The sequence below is a fragment of the Parasteatoda tepidariorum genome, chromosome 1, assembly GCF_982258835.1.
Source record: "Parasteatoda tepidariorum strain Cologne lab strain chromosome 1, Ptep-v5.0, whole genome shotgun sequence".
Taxonomy (NCBI): Eukaryota; Metazoa; Arthropoda; class Arachnida; order Araneae; family Theridiidae; genus Parasteatoda; species Parasteatoda tepidariorum.
Window position 1 is genome coordinate 52895910 of NC_141755.1, and position 13890 is coordinate 52909799.

General features: G+C 28.1%; 1 protein-coding gene across 1 annotated transcript in view; it reads right to left on the minus strand.

The window, feature by feature from the left end:
- LOC107447466 (TATA box-binding protein-like 1) overlaps nucleotides 1-13890 on the minus strand; it is a 22598-nt gene continuing 8708 nt past the window's right edge. The window contains exons 4-5 of the mRNA XM_016062395.4: nucleotides 5727-5821; nucleotides 1-3659 (exon numbers count right to left, since the gene is read on the minus strand). Coding sequence (XP_015917881.1) covers nucleotides 3451-3659; nucleotides 5727-5821 — 304 coding nt within the window. The 3' untranslated portion in view covers nucleotides 1-3450. The remainder of the gene's footprint in view (nucleotides 3660-5726; nucleotides 5822-13890) is intronic.

Below are 13890 nucleotides of genomic sequence, written 5' to 3' on the forward strand. Positions count from 1 at the left end.
TTAATAATAAAATAAATTTTATTATAAACTAAAACTATTTTTAATTCAATACAATATCATAAAACTGATTTTTACACAATTTTTTCTTTTTTTTTTGTTGCTGAATATACATTAACATAGCTACAAAACTTGAATGAACTTTAATGAACATTTAAGCTTTAATAAAGAATTACCAACCTATTAATACTTGGTTTCTTAATTCCTATGCATATTATATGAATGTACCAGATACATTAACAACTATTTATACTGTTGCAAGCATGAAATTATATGAAATTAAGGATACAAAATAAATTTATCGAAGACACATGAAGTAGAAAAAAATATATATAAATTTTGTGATCACTGTATTTTCAATGCTGCAATAACACTAACAAGGAATGAAACTAAGTTGCTTTTCATCCAAAAGAAGTTTTTTTTTTGCTTAGAAATACTTTAAAGAATGCTTATATAGGAGAGAACATTTGTCCATAATTTGCAGAAGTACACATTTTTAACCCCACTTTGCAAGGTATCCTAACAATACTGTTTACTAATTCTATCAGAGATCCAAGCAATTATAATTAATAATTGCTTTCAGTCATTCAACTAGGAACTCAAATAGAAAAAATTTTCTTGCATACTAAAAAAATTTCTGAATGGAATGGTTGGGTTTTATTTCATGTTAGCAAAATAATTACAAAATATAAATCATATATATGTTTGATACCAAATAGTTTTATACTCATTATATATTATAAAGACAAGGTAATAAACTTTAATTCAGATTTTTTAGAAGTTGGAAGAGAAATAGATATCTGCTACTGCAATGCATACAGTGGCAACAACAGAATTGACATGTAAAATAATTTTAAAAATTAATACTAATCGTTAAAGTTAAAGGTGTTTAAACGTCTTGTAAATATACAAATTTCCTATTATAAAATGATAGTTTGGAATTTAAGTCTTTCTTGACATTCTTTTTAGATATGTGTCGTAGCACCCAGATTGAAAAAGAAAATTTCTTTCAAAATCTGAAGGAATGAATTTTAAAGATCATAGTTTGAGATTTAACATAATTATACAATTTATCAAAAGTTGACAATATGTCAATTTTAAGATATGTCTGTCATGATATTGATAAAAATACATTAAGCAAGCAGATAAATCTAACCATTAATTAATAATGAGTGCAGTAAAAATTTAATTTTTTTACTCATGATTAGAATACATACTAGTTTATGAATGGCATGAATCAAAATGTATTCTCTATTATATTGATGGTAACAGTAAAGTGGAGTTTAGAATTAAGATAAATGGTTAGTCAAAAAAACAAAGTAAGAAAACATTTATCTTATAAATAATATTATTGAATTTTTAAAATTAAATAAGACTCAATAGAGAGGTTTCTGAAAGATTTTTCAAGGCGCTAAAAGGGTCATAGTTAATTTAGCTGGAAAGCTTTTAAATATAGCAAATATAAAAACGTTTACCTATAGCTACTTTACGAAATATTTTCTATTAAAAACAAGGGCAACTAAATCAAGCAGAAATTTTGAAATACAGTTGAACCCTGATTTTAAGTCTGCCGGACTAGCATTGAAATACAAACAAAGCAAGAAAAGGTAAAATCGGAGTAAAAAAAAATGTAAGCATGTTTTTCAAAAATTGACACTTACTAATAAGTGAGCTATAAGAAAAAAAGCAATCTTTACTTATTTTTATATACAAATTCAACAATATCCTGCTCAATATTAGCAATTGCCAGGAAAATTGCTTATGGTTTACATTAATAAATATTGTTTTAGAGTTTTTATGCTTTGAAACTCTTGATCAGTTGTGGGTATACCCTCCAATATTTCTTACTCATCTTCATCACTAATAACGGAAACAGACATTAAATTAGATATTGAAGAGTTGGGATGCGTATAGCAATCGATATACACATCTTAGTCTTTCAAAAGATCTATCGTTACAAATTTTTACTCTAAAGGGCCATTGTTCCCATTGAATACCAAAAAGCCTGCTTTAGTAAAAGCTGACATCTTCAATGAAGAGGTCAGCTTTGGTTGTCATATTTATCCAACTTTTTTCTTGTCTCATTTGTTTCAATTCCTTTTGGATTCACTGCTGCTAAACGCGTTTTTTCATTGGAAGTACTATTTTTAATTGCATTAAAATTTTGAATTCTTTACTTAACTCACTTTTAATGCAATTTAAATGACACTGTCAAATGCTTAGAAATCAAATCTGGAGCTTACAGAACATTTGCTTCTCTTTTAGAATCATCTTGCAGGTCACCAGAATCAAGAAGAAGAAAAATGATTTCCTAATTGATTCTTTAAATGAAAGGATTATTCCAAGATTCATTAGTTGAACTTTGATGGGAAAAATTCCACAAGCAAATTTTATAATTTCAGCTTCCTTTACTGAAGGTAACGTGCTTTGCCCATCCCAGCACATTTCTGATTTTGACTTAGGAGAGAAATCCCCTCACGCATAAAATGGACAACAAAATGGAATAGAAAGAATATCAGAACAATTTCAAACAGCTGAGAAATAAGACTTTCTTTTTTAGAAAATAAGAAAAAGATTGGATAAAGTTTGTGTTTACTTTATGTAGAAAAAATTATCTTGATCAGTTACAAAAATGTATAAAGCAGGATTTTTTTTAAATAATGTAATTTAGAATCTAGTATATTTTAACATTATCAGTATAGGATATTTTCAGAGATCAGCAGAAAATGACATAGGAAGTGGGATAACGTAGGAAAGGAAAACGTAAAACCGGGATTCCCAGTTTAACATAGAAACTTTGTTTATTTGTTTTTAGTATGAAATAAATTATTAGAGTAGAAACAGCAAAAGTACAATTAATGTAACAAAATTTCTCCCAGAAAATAAAATTTAGAAAAAAAATATTATTAATTTCAGAAAAAACAGACACTTTTTCTTGAGTATAGTAAGCATTCTAGATATCTAATTTCATTACTCTAAAAAGCAAAATATTGAAACACCAATAACTTACAATTTTCATAAAAACGATTAAAAGATCTAGAATTGTATTACTATTTTTTAAATAAATTTAAAGACACATTACTTCTGCACAGGATTATCTTGCATCACCACGAATCCTAGGATATGGTGGCTATACCTGTTACAGTAACAGGAGCTAGGGATAAATTAAATAGTAACAGTAAATAACGCATTTAATTTAAGCAACTGAGCATTAGAAACAAAAATTATACAACTATCAAAACAAAAGCCTTATAACATAATCAACCAAAGAAAAAAAACCATCTCACGTGATACAAAACAATTACAAACAACACAGCAGAAGATATTAAACCCAAGTCTCTTTAATTTAGTAAAGCATATAAAACTTTTGATACGAATTCAGTTCTACACAGTTTATTTTGAGGTTCACATAGATTGTTTTGCAACAAGACTAGTCTAGGAACTAATAGATAATTAGTCAAAACTACCATCACTGTCTTCTAAATCAATATCACTGTCTTGATCGGAACTTGAATAACCAATTTGAAATATACTCTTCTTTTTCAAAGACATCAGGTTATTGTGGCATTGAGAATTCTTAGTTGGTGGTTTTGGAGTTCGGAATTCATACACCAATTCGAAGATATGTTCAACTGCTTTCTGAGCATTCTCTACACTAGGAGCTGTAAGAGAAAGAATAATATATACATTGAAAAAATATATATCTATAAATATATCTGTTATGCTGAAATATGCAGAAGATATTTTTTAACATTAAAAAATTTAATTATTTTATTTAACCTCTTTCTCAGTAAATAAAATCCAGTAATATAATCAGTAATATATTAGTGCCACAGCCTTAAATTAAGTGCAAAATAAAATCTATTTTTAGAGATTCTATTTAGATCTGCTTAACACATTAGTATAGAATTAGAAAACCAAAATATGGTTGGTAAATTTTATGATTTTATAAAAATTCTTTATTATTTCTAACACTTTCCTTTCTGCCAACACATTTGAATGCATAAAGCAAGAAAAAGAGCCTTGGCAATAAAATAAATAAATTAACAGCCAATACATGGATTCCTTAACTTTCCTAGGTGAAAACTCTTCTAACGAATACACAATACTGGTATTTTTTATTTCTGGGTGGACGGAGGTTTCTGTGGGGCTTAGCCCTGCAGCCATACCCAACAATTTTTTATATTTAATAGCTCATATGTACATAAAAATGAAGATCTCTCTTGAATTTGGAGTACCATAGTTCAAAAATCAAACATTATTATTATTTATCATATTTGATTCTTCATTAAGCAATTAATGATTTTTGATAAATAACTGCTTGCCTATATCACTCTGGAATAAAATAGTGAACAATTGAAAATGCATCTTGAATCAACATCTTCAGCCAATTATGATCTTCATTATAAACCTTTCATCATAAATTATTTTGCCACTGCAATAAGCCTAACTTTTTCATCAAATTATCTATAAATAGAAATCTATAAGCTGATTAAAATCCTAAAACTTAAACACAATAGATATTTTTTAAAAATAATATATGTTCTAAAAGCTCTTCATCCACGATCTGAAACATAGAATATTTGGTCCAATAATTTAAGGTTAAATTTCTGAACATTGTCATTTTTAGATAACTCTTTATAACAAAAATTAAGCATTATGTTATGCTTCAGCATTTCACTTAAGTGCTACAAGACATCAAATACCAGAGAATTTATTAATGAGTCTATTATTAAAATTTTAATAATATTAATGCTTATCTTATCACACCCATGTATATTATATTTACTTTTCTCTCTTTTATATGGCATCGAATGCATTTATAACAATTTTATGTAGCTTTAAATGCAATATTGATGCAATTTTACATTCATTTTAAAACAATAAAAATGTGGTTCTCGCATAATGATTTTGTTTCGTATTCTCATTGATTTTATCTTGCACTGTGAAACCCTGTTGCTAATTAAGGTTTAATTAAGTCAAGTTAGTTTTATTGAAAAGGGTCATGTACTCAATGAAAAACTACACACATATATTCTCAATGGGTAGCAGAATCGCAATGATAAATAATTTTTATTCCAAATAATTTCAATTAGTTAGTAATGAGATGAGGTAGCTGAGGAGATAGAGCGCTTGCCTCCCAATGAAGCGACTCAAGTTTAAATTCCAGCCATGGATGGTTGATAAGAATTCTGCACACATCGAACATAGTGCTATCATAAAATATCTCCACTGGTAGGCGGATCATGGGTTTGAGTCCCCTTACTGTTGAGCAAACTGGGAGAGGTTTCTTCTCTCTATGCAATGCAAATGCAGGTTAGTTCTTGATTCTTGAGAAGTGCTTAATTCAGGAGTTCCTTTGTCTTCTGGATTGGGTTCAAAATTGCATGGTTACAGAGTTGAATATCAATAGTCGTAAACAAAGCCAGTTAAAAAATAAAATAAAATTAGTAAGTAGTTACTATTTCCAATGAGAAAAATAAAATAAAAAATTATGTGAACATTATTCATCTAATTAATTTGTTGGTCTGAATAGAGTGTAAGAAGTGTGAACAAGTATATATAAAATAGAAGTTAAACAACAATATTTGTAGACATTTTTGTATTAAATATAGTGCAGAACATTAAAGAATACCTGACATATGCAAAAAAAAAGAGCAAAAATGGTATCTGATGTAATGAAGTATGAAACATGATAGAAGTATCTATGTAATTTCTGTAAAACTCACCAGTAATAGTAATGCTTCCTGTAGTAAATAGCTTCAAAGTTGCTTTAAGCTCTTTAATTTTATAAGTAGCTCCAGGATGTAACTCAGGTTCATAGCTAAAAATGAATACATTCATTGAAATAAGTAATTTTACACAGATTTATGTACTCAAAAAAAGGTAAGAACAGTGGTTAAGTATTTAATATCAAGAAAATTAAAAATTAACAAAATTATCAAGTTTTAATATTGTTTTTTTCACCAACCTAAAATACACAAAATGTGGTATACCTTTTTTCAATATATATGAGAAATAATATATTAAATTGTGTATTCAGGAATGGTAGAAACATTTTTTTTTATTAGAAATACAGAAAATTATCCCAACAGCAAATAGGTGGTTTTAAAATGCTTTGAAGCAAAATTTAATTCCACCTAACTTTTATTATATCCAGAATTTAACTGCCTAAAATAAATTAAAACTTTACACCAGAGAACATCATTGAAGAGATGCCACAAAGTGGCTTTTTGGATCATAAGTGAAATTTTGAGAAGCGTTTTCTGGTTGGGTGCAAGTTAATTTTTGTTATTGGATTTAACTTTGAATTCCATAAAATACCAGAAGACACTTCTGTAGTAAAAGAGAATAAAGTTGGCTGGTCAACTAGCTGGAATGCGTGAAGATAATAATTGCAAAAAGATTTTTCTGGTGAAGCCCTGGGAAAATACACTGAGGGGTAGACCTCAATTAGATGAATTAAATGTACTAAAGAAGATTTAAATAATCTACAGGTTGAAAATTAGAAAGTCATTGACTAAAATAAAGATGTTGGTGAAAATTTATGCAAAAGGCATTGGTCTGCTTGGGATGTGCTGTTGAGTCAATAAAAAAGATTACTGTTCATAAGATTAAAATTACAAACTGTTGAAGGTTACAAATGAAGATGGTTACTGTTCGTAAACATTAGAATTACTAACTTTGATAGATTAAATAGAAGGAAACTTTTACTTAAGTAATTGGCTACTTTTTAAATAGTTGCTTGTATACCTTAAAAACATGTTTATAAATTAGCTTAAATGGGAAGAATGTTCTTTAGTTTTTCATTAAAAAAAAGGAAAAAAATACATTTAAACTTTTTTTGTGTATGTGAAGGCTGAGAAGAGAGTGTAAAAAAGTACTTTGGGTAAAATTATTAGAGAAATACAGGTTGCTATATAAAATTGTAGCAACTTTATGGTATAAAATTATAGATTCATTTTCATGTTAAAGATCTAAGAGAATTTCTTAATTACAACAGCACACATATTTAATGATTTGGAGCATAGGTTTCTAACAAGGGTACTGGCAGTGAAGACTTTAAGGGGTGTTAAGGATTTCTAGAGGGTCATTGACAAACTATAGGTGAAATTAGAATTGAGTAAAATTATTCATTCATGTGTTAGCCTTATAGAAACATATATAAAGAACATTATACCTAGAATGGGGAGGAGCTAGAGTGGCACAAAGGTATCCCATAACCACAGATAATTTTGGGTATAAAGTATCCTTTAGTATATATATATATATAAGATACCCTATTTTCATTAAAAAATAAAAGAATATTTCAAAATATCCATAATTATTATTTATAAGAAAAGGAAACTCAATTATGAATACATAGGGTACATTATGAATACATAGAATTGAAAAGCCAGTGTTCTGCTTAATCAAATATTTTCTTTAACCAAATCAAATACCATAGAATTTCAAAAATTAAGTCTATATGTTTTTATTAAATTAAATATGATTATATTTTAAGATTTTGAATGATTGATCTACATAAATAATCTGGGAAGGGCCAAACTGGCACCTTCAGCCTTTCTAGGTTTACAACAATGTTCAGTCTTTTCAATGTTAATGATGACAATAAAATATTACCCCAAAATATAATTAATTTCACACATTTTATTATTGTTAACTTATAATTCTCTGATATGATTATCAAATCTTTCACTCAGTATCAGCTACATTAAAAAACATAGGCTTTAGACTGCAAGTTGATTTGATATCAATCATGAACAATATCACTTATTTCACATTTTTAATAATATATAAGAAAAATAATATTCAATTACGCAGTTATAAAACTGCAAAATATGTTGAATTCATTTTTATACATACACTAAAAAATTTTACATGACTTATTTCTCTCAATTTCAGCATAATAAAGCATTTCCAATATAAATACATTGGTCATTTGATATATTTTCAATAACTTAAATGCATGATTAATTGATTTAGAAATGTATAAAAAAATATTTAAAGGCTTATAATGGGATAAAAAAAAAAATTATCCTACAAGGGGTGTTGAAAAAATACCCCACACCCTTTGTATTTCCTACAAGTAAAATATGTAACAGAAATGTTTCAGTGTCTATGTCTTAATAATTATATTAAAAATTAACTTTATAATGTGTCTAAGTAATTCTTTATTACCTTAGTTATTGTGCAATTGTCACTAATAAACATTTGCTTCTTGAACCTTAATTTCACATATTTTTTCAGTAAATCTGAATATTATTATTTATAACAGCTAATTATTGAAAAAAAAATGAAAAAAAAAAAACCATTTAAGGGTTAGTTTGTTATCAGATAGAATGCAATATCTCATATTAGCAGGCAACACAAATTTTAAAATTGACTATTTGAAATATCTCAATCTCACCAATGATTTTTTACTGAGTGCTGAAATTTCAAGCTAGTTGACTAGAGGGCAACCAATGGAAGATTTGTGAGGTGCGCTGCCCCCTCCGAAGTTTGACTTAAAAAATTTACACTCTCATACCTTTCAATCATGATTAGGTCCTCAATACATTGAAAAATAATTTTAATAAATATGGTTCATAAGTAGATTTTGAATTTGAATAATCATTTTTTGACAAACTTGATTTCTGATGATTCCACCATAAATTTAAGTCATTTTTCAACAGTTTTTTTTTTAAAAAATTTCCATTTGGTTTTACGAGTTCTAGTATTTTTAATATAATGTTATCATGACTTGCTAACCTTAAACTATCACTTTTTGATGTGTTCCTTATTTCTTGCAACTTTATCATAAATCTAAGTTGTTTTCCAATTATTTTTTCTTATCCTTCCATTTGGTTTCATCAAGTTCTAACATTTTTAATACAATGTTATTACAACATATCAATTCAAAATTTAAATTATCTTTTTTTTATGGTGCGCTCCTTTTGCGATGATTCTGTCACAAATTCATGTTGTTTTTCAATCACTTTCTCTGCAATTTGCATATGATTTTTCAAATTTTGATCTGATTAATACAATGCTGACACTCAGTGGCTGAGTGGTAGCACTTCACACTCTCATGCCACAGGCCCTAGGTTCTATCCATGGGTCAGGCAAGGTTGACTCAGACTGTCATCCCTTCAGTGGGTCAATAAAACGAGTACCAAGCATGCTTGGGGACTAAACTCGGGGAAACCCGCGTTCGGCTGAGCACTCAATCGGAATGTCTGCTCCTGCACCCCAGGGCCCAAGGTCAAAAAAGCTTAGATGGGCACAGTAGGTCTAGGCCCTCAATAGACTGTCACACCACTGAGTTTAGTTCAATATGACGTTATTACGACAAACAATTTTCAATTTTAAGTTAACACTTCTTGATGCACATGATTGCAACAAACCCATGTTTTCAGATCCTCTTTGATGATGTAAGGACAAAAGTAGATTGAAAGTCAATGTAGGAGTAAATAGCCTACATTGATTGTGTTTTAAGATTGATAAGTATAAATAAATGAAGAATGAGAGGGAGCAAAGTTTTAAAGTGCAAAATCAAACATGGATTATTTCTTAGAAAATAAAGACAAAATAACCCTAAAAACCAATTTCCTTGAATCTGATAACTTAATAAGCAGAAAAATCACATATACATAGCTGCCAACATAGATAGGCAAAAATCCAGTAGATTTTACGAAATAACATATATTTCATGATAACTGTTGCAAAATGTGCTAAATATTTTATGGATAGGGAATTTTAGGGATTTTTATAGACATCAGAATAGAAAAACTGCAATATTTTCCGGTCATGATTGGCATTAAATATGCTTGAAATGTTGTGAATTACATTTACTCGTAATTTTGAATAGGCATATAATTCATAAGAAATAATTAAGATTTTTGTTAATTAATTTAAAAAGGTAGTTCTGAATAAAAACAAACTGAACATTTTAGAACAAAAAAAATTTTTAAACTGATTTCTATAAATAAGAGTCGCTTCATTATATATTAGTAATACCTACTTGTTTAAATATTTAAGCAGTAATCTGTGCAAAAATTATATTTCAAAAGGGATTTTTTCTAGGAAACATACTCAATTTTAGGGAATTTTCTAAAATGCACAAAAACCAGGAGAATTTTTATTAAACCAGTAAACCAGGAGGAACTGGAAAATCCAGTAGAGATGGCAACTATGCATAAATATAAAGGAATATATAAAAGGGCTTTTAAAAAACAAGTTAAAATAATAATAATAATAATAAATTAAAAAAATTTGAGATTACAAAATATCTAAGTTTTTATAACATTAAGTGGTCTCAGGATGTTTTCACAGTTTTGGGCACATTGCAGACATCAAAGTTTGATTACTCATAATTAAATAAAAAGTTGAGCTAGATTAACAGTTCTTTATATTATGAAATCATGAGGCATGGCTTCTTTTAAACCAATGCATATTTAAAAATTAAAATGAATTTAAACACATTTAAAAGAAAATTTTTAAATGTTGCGAACATGATGCAGAAAAATACAGTTTTTAGAACGTTTTTCTACATTCATAAAACTTTTTCTGAATTTTATGAAATAAATTAAACTTTTTGTTATTTTTCATGGTACGATTTCAGTTTATATCTGTACAAAAGAAATGACAAGATGTTTGAAGAAATTAAATAATTGAATTAAAAATAATAAATATGTCGCAGACATGAAGTTGCAAACATGACAAAAATTTTTTTATGTTCTACTTAAAATAACCTTTTTAGATGATCACATACCATTATAACAACATATTCAATTTTATTAACAATATATTTGCACTGGTATTTTGATAGATAAAATATTGATTAAATTGTTATTGTTTTAATAATTTTTCGTTTCGAAATTTTAAATTTTTTAATTTAGATCTTATTATCAAATCAAATATTCTAAAATAATTTCATTTTAGATTTCAGGTGATTGCATTTCAATTTGATAATAATCTTATTTATCTTTAAAACAAGTTCTAAATTGTATGGGAAAAAAATTCGCAGAATTAGGCGACCTATCACATGGCAAAGAGCATAAGTACGAGTCAACTGCAATTGTTTCAAATAGTGGTTTTTCCAATTATTTAAACTTGTTATCAAATATGGGCCTGAAATGCTGTTATCTGTTGAAATTATTTGGCCAGGCCACCAATAGTTATCCAAGGTGCATAGTCAGATTTTTTTAAACAAAAATAAGCACCTTTTAAGTACTTTTTAAGCACTCAAAAAATATTTTTAATCACTTTCCAAAAAAAATTCTAATTAGGATCTGTACAGTAATAAAAATTTTATTATTGTCTACCGTTTAAAGTTTTTAATTTATAAACATAAAATCAATAAAATTCACAAACATTTTCAAACACTTTACATAATAATGATAAAATAACTAGTTTCTGATAAATATTGTAGAGAAAATTGTGAAAAACATGCATTACTTATAATTTAGAACGACTATCTACATGGCAGAGTAAAACACCTCTATTTAAAAGATAGAAAATTAAGAACTTTTTAGAAACCCAGAATTAAAAAAAGCATCTTTAAGGGCTTTTAAAAAACATAAATCAAAAATAAGCACATTTAAGCACTTTTTATAAACACTATGCTCCCTGCTATCAGACAGTACTGTTATCCACTGGCCATCTAAAATTGTAGCTGATGTTGAAGCTTCTTGTACTGAGCTACAGCTTATTCTGATGGCAAATCAGTAAATAACACAGCTTGGTGCATGGTTTGGGGACAAGAGAGTTTACATTCAAGAATTTAAAGGAGAATTCAAAGAAATTTCAATTGAATTAGGTATTTTAGAGGAGACAAAATGTAATGATTTCATGTTTAGAAAAGAATTGCAGAGACTAAACCGTTCTTTTAACATTGATGTCTTGTTTCAACAGTGTATTTGCACACGAACAAACTATGTTTTAAGACTTTGGCACCTATTAAGGACACCTTTCCCAAGAATAGTTTCAAAGAATGACCAGCCAACATCAATGTTAAATTCTTTGTGGACAACTAAATTTGAAAACATAAATCTATTTTTGAATTGACTGGCAGCTTTACGAGACCAGTAGCCTTCATTTGTTACACTAGAAGGGATAAAGGTTCTTTATCATAAATTTTCACACAATCTTAATTGTGGGTTAGGTCAATAGAAATAATGGAATTTGACTGATGGTCTAATGCATTATTTCTACCATCCTTGAAATATACAACACAAGTGTACCCTTGTGCATTCTGTAGCCATTAATACTTGACAATGACAACTTGAAAATGTTGTCTAAATTTTGCACTGGTGTTTTTACTCCTTAAGTATTTTTCTATGCTGCATTCACGAGTCTCTGCCTGTGTAGTTGATATGTTCTTCATCAAAACTACAAAGAAATTTTTTTGTAGTTGTTTCAGAACCCCTCGGAAGAGTGGGACAGAGATCTTAGATTCCTAAAAGGATCATATCTATGTTTCTGTAGTAGATGCACACAGGGTGCGTAGCCAAATCTTTGAATAAAAAATAAACACTTTTTAAAAACTTTCAAGAACTTTACAAAAATTTTCAAGCACTCAAAAAATTCATATTCAATCAATGATATTATTGAAAAACAAAAACTTTTTATAAACAGTTATAGCGTTAAAAAAAAAAAAGAAACGGGCGTAAATCGAAACAATCAGTACTTTCCCACATCACAGAGTGAATTCAACTCGACCCTGAACTCAGAACTAAAGTACCCTTACGACAAAAAAAGTGTTAAAAAGTAAAATAAAATAAACAAGAACAAAATTAAAATAAATTAAAAAGAAAAACATTTCATAAGGATCTGATATTCTCTATCCGAATTGGAGCACTCGGGTTTCGGTTTCAAAAGTGCGCGCATGTGCAAGTCATAACGTGGGTACGAAAAGAAGTCCGCGTGAATGATTACGTACCAAACTCCCCATTTTTCGTGAAATGCATGGGATCCACCAGATATCACTGAAGGGAAGGGAAAAAAATTATTCGAAAAAAAAGCACTTTTTAAAAACGACAGCTGAAAAAAGCACCTTTAAAAGCTTTTAAAAACGAAATCCCAAAAAAAGCACCTTTAAGTACTTTTTACAAACGCTACGCACCCTGTGCACATACAGACTTCCTGGTTATTCTTTCCAGATATGGAAGAACATACTAAGAATAAAACCCATGAAATTTAGTTTTCCTAACATTTAAATCAGGAATTTTCTCTACAGAATAGCTCATACCGTTTTTCCAAAGCTCATCACTAAATAATGCTTTTGATGTCCTTTCCTGTGTTTTTACATCACTTCTTCCCTTCCTGGGTACATGCGGCTAATATCTCTAATAAAAAATCTTGTTATTTTTTATTTCAGTTTCCTCTGATAATTTATCACTCCTTGTTTTTTGACAAACCCATATTAAAATACTAAAAATAAAAATGCAGTTTTTTTCAGTAATTAATTTTGCAAAGACAATATATATCTTAAAATATGTTTGATTACCAGTATTAAATGTTGCAATAGCAAAAAATTTTGTTTGTCATGCTTACAACTTATAAACTAAATTTTCTACATTTTATGCAATTTAAAGAATTTCATCAGTATTTTGATAAAACTAATTTAATACTTATAAAATACTTAATGACTTTTTGTGATACATTGAATTCATTGGAAAAAATTTTTTTAAACTAGCCAGGTTACAAATAGTGAGGAATCACTAAACTTTCAATCAATCTTCTGTCGAAGCTATAAAGACTATATTTTGCTGATACCCCCATAATTTGCAAATATCCCCAGTAAGAATTCAAAATTATCAGCAAAAAATACATTTTTGTATACGTTTTAAGAATACAGTTTTGAGTCTGATTTCAAAATTTAAAATATCACCCACATAAATTAATTAGCAA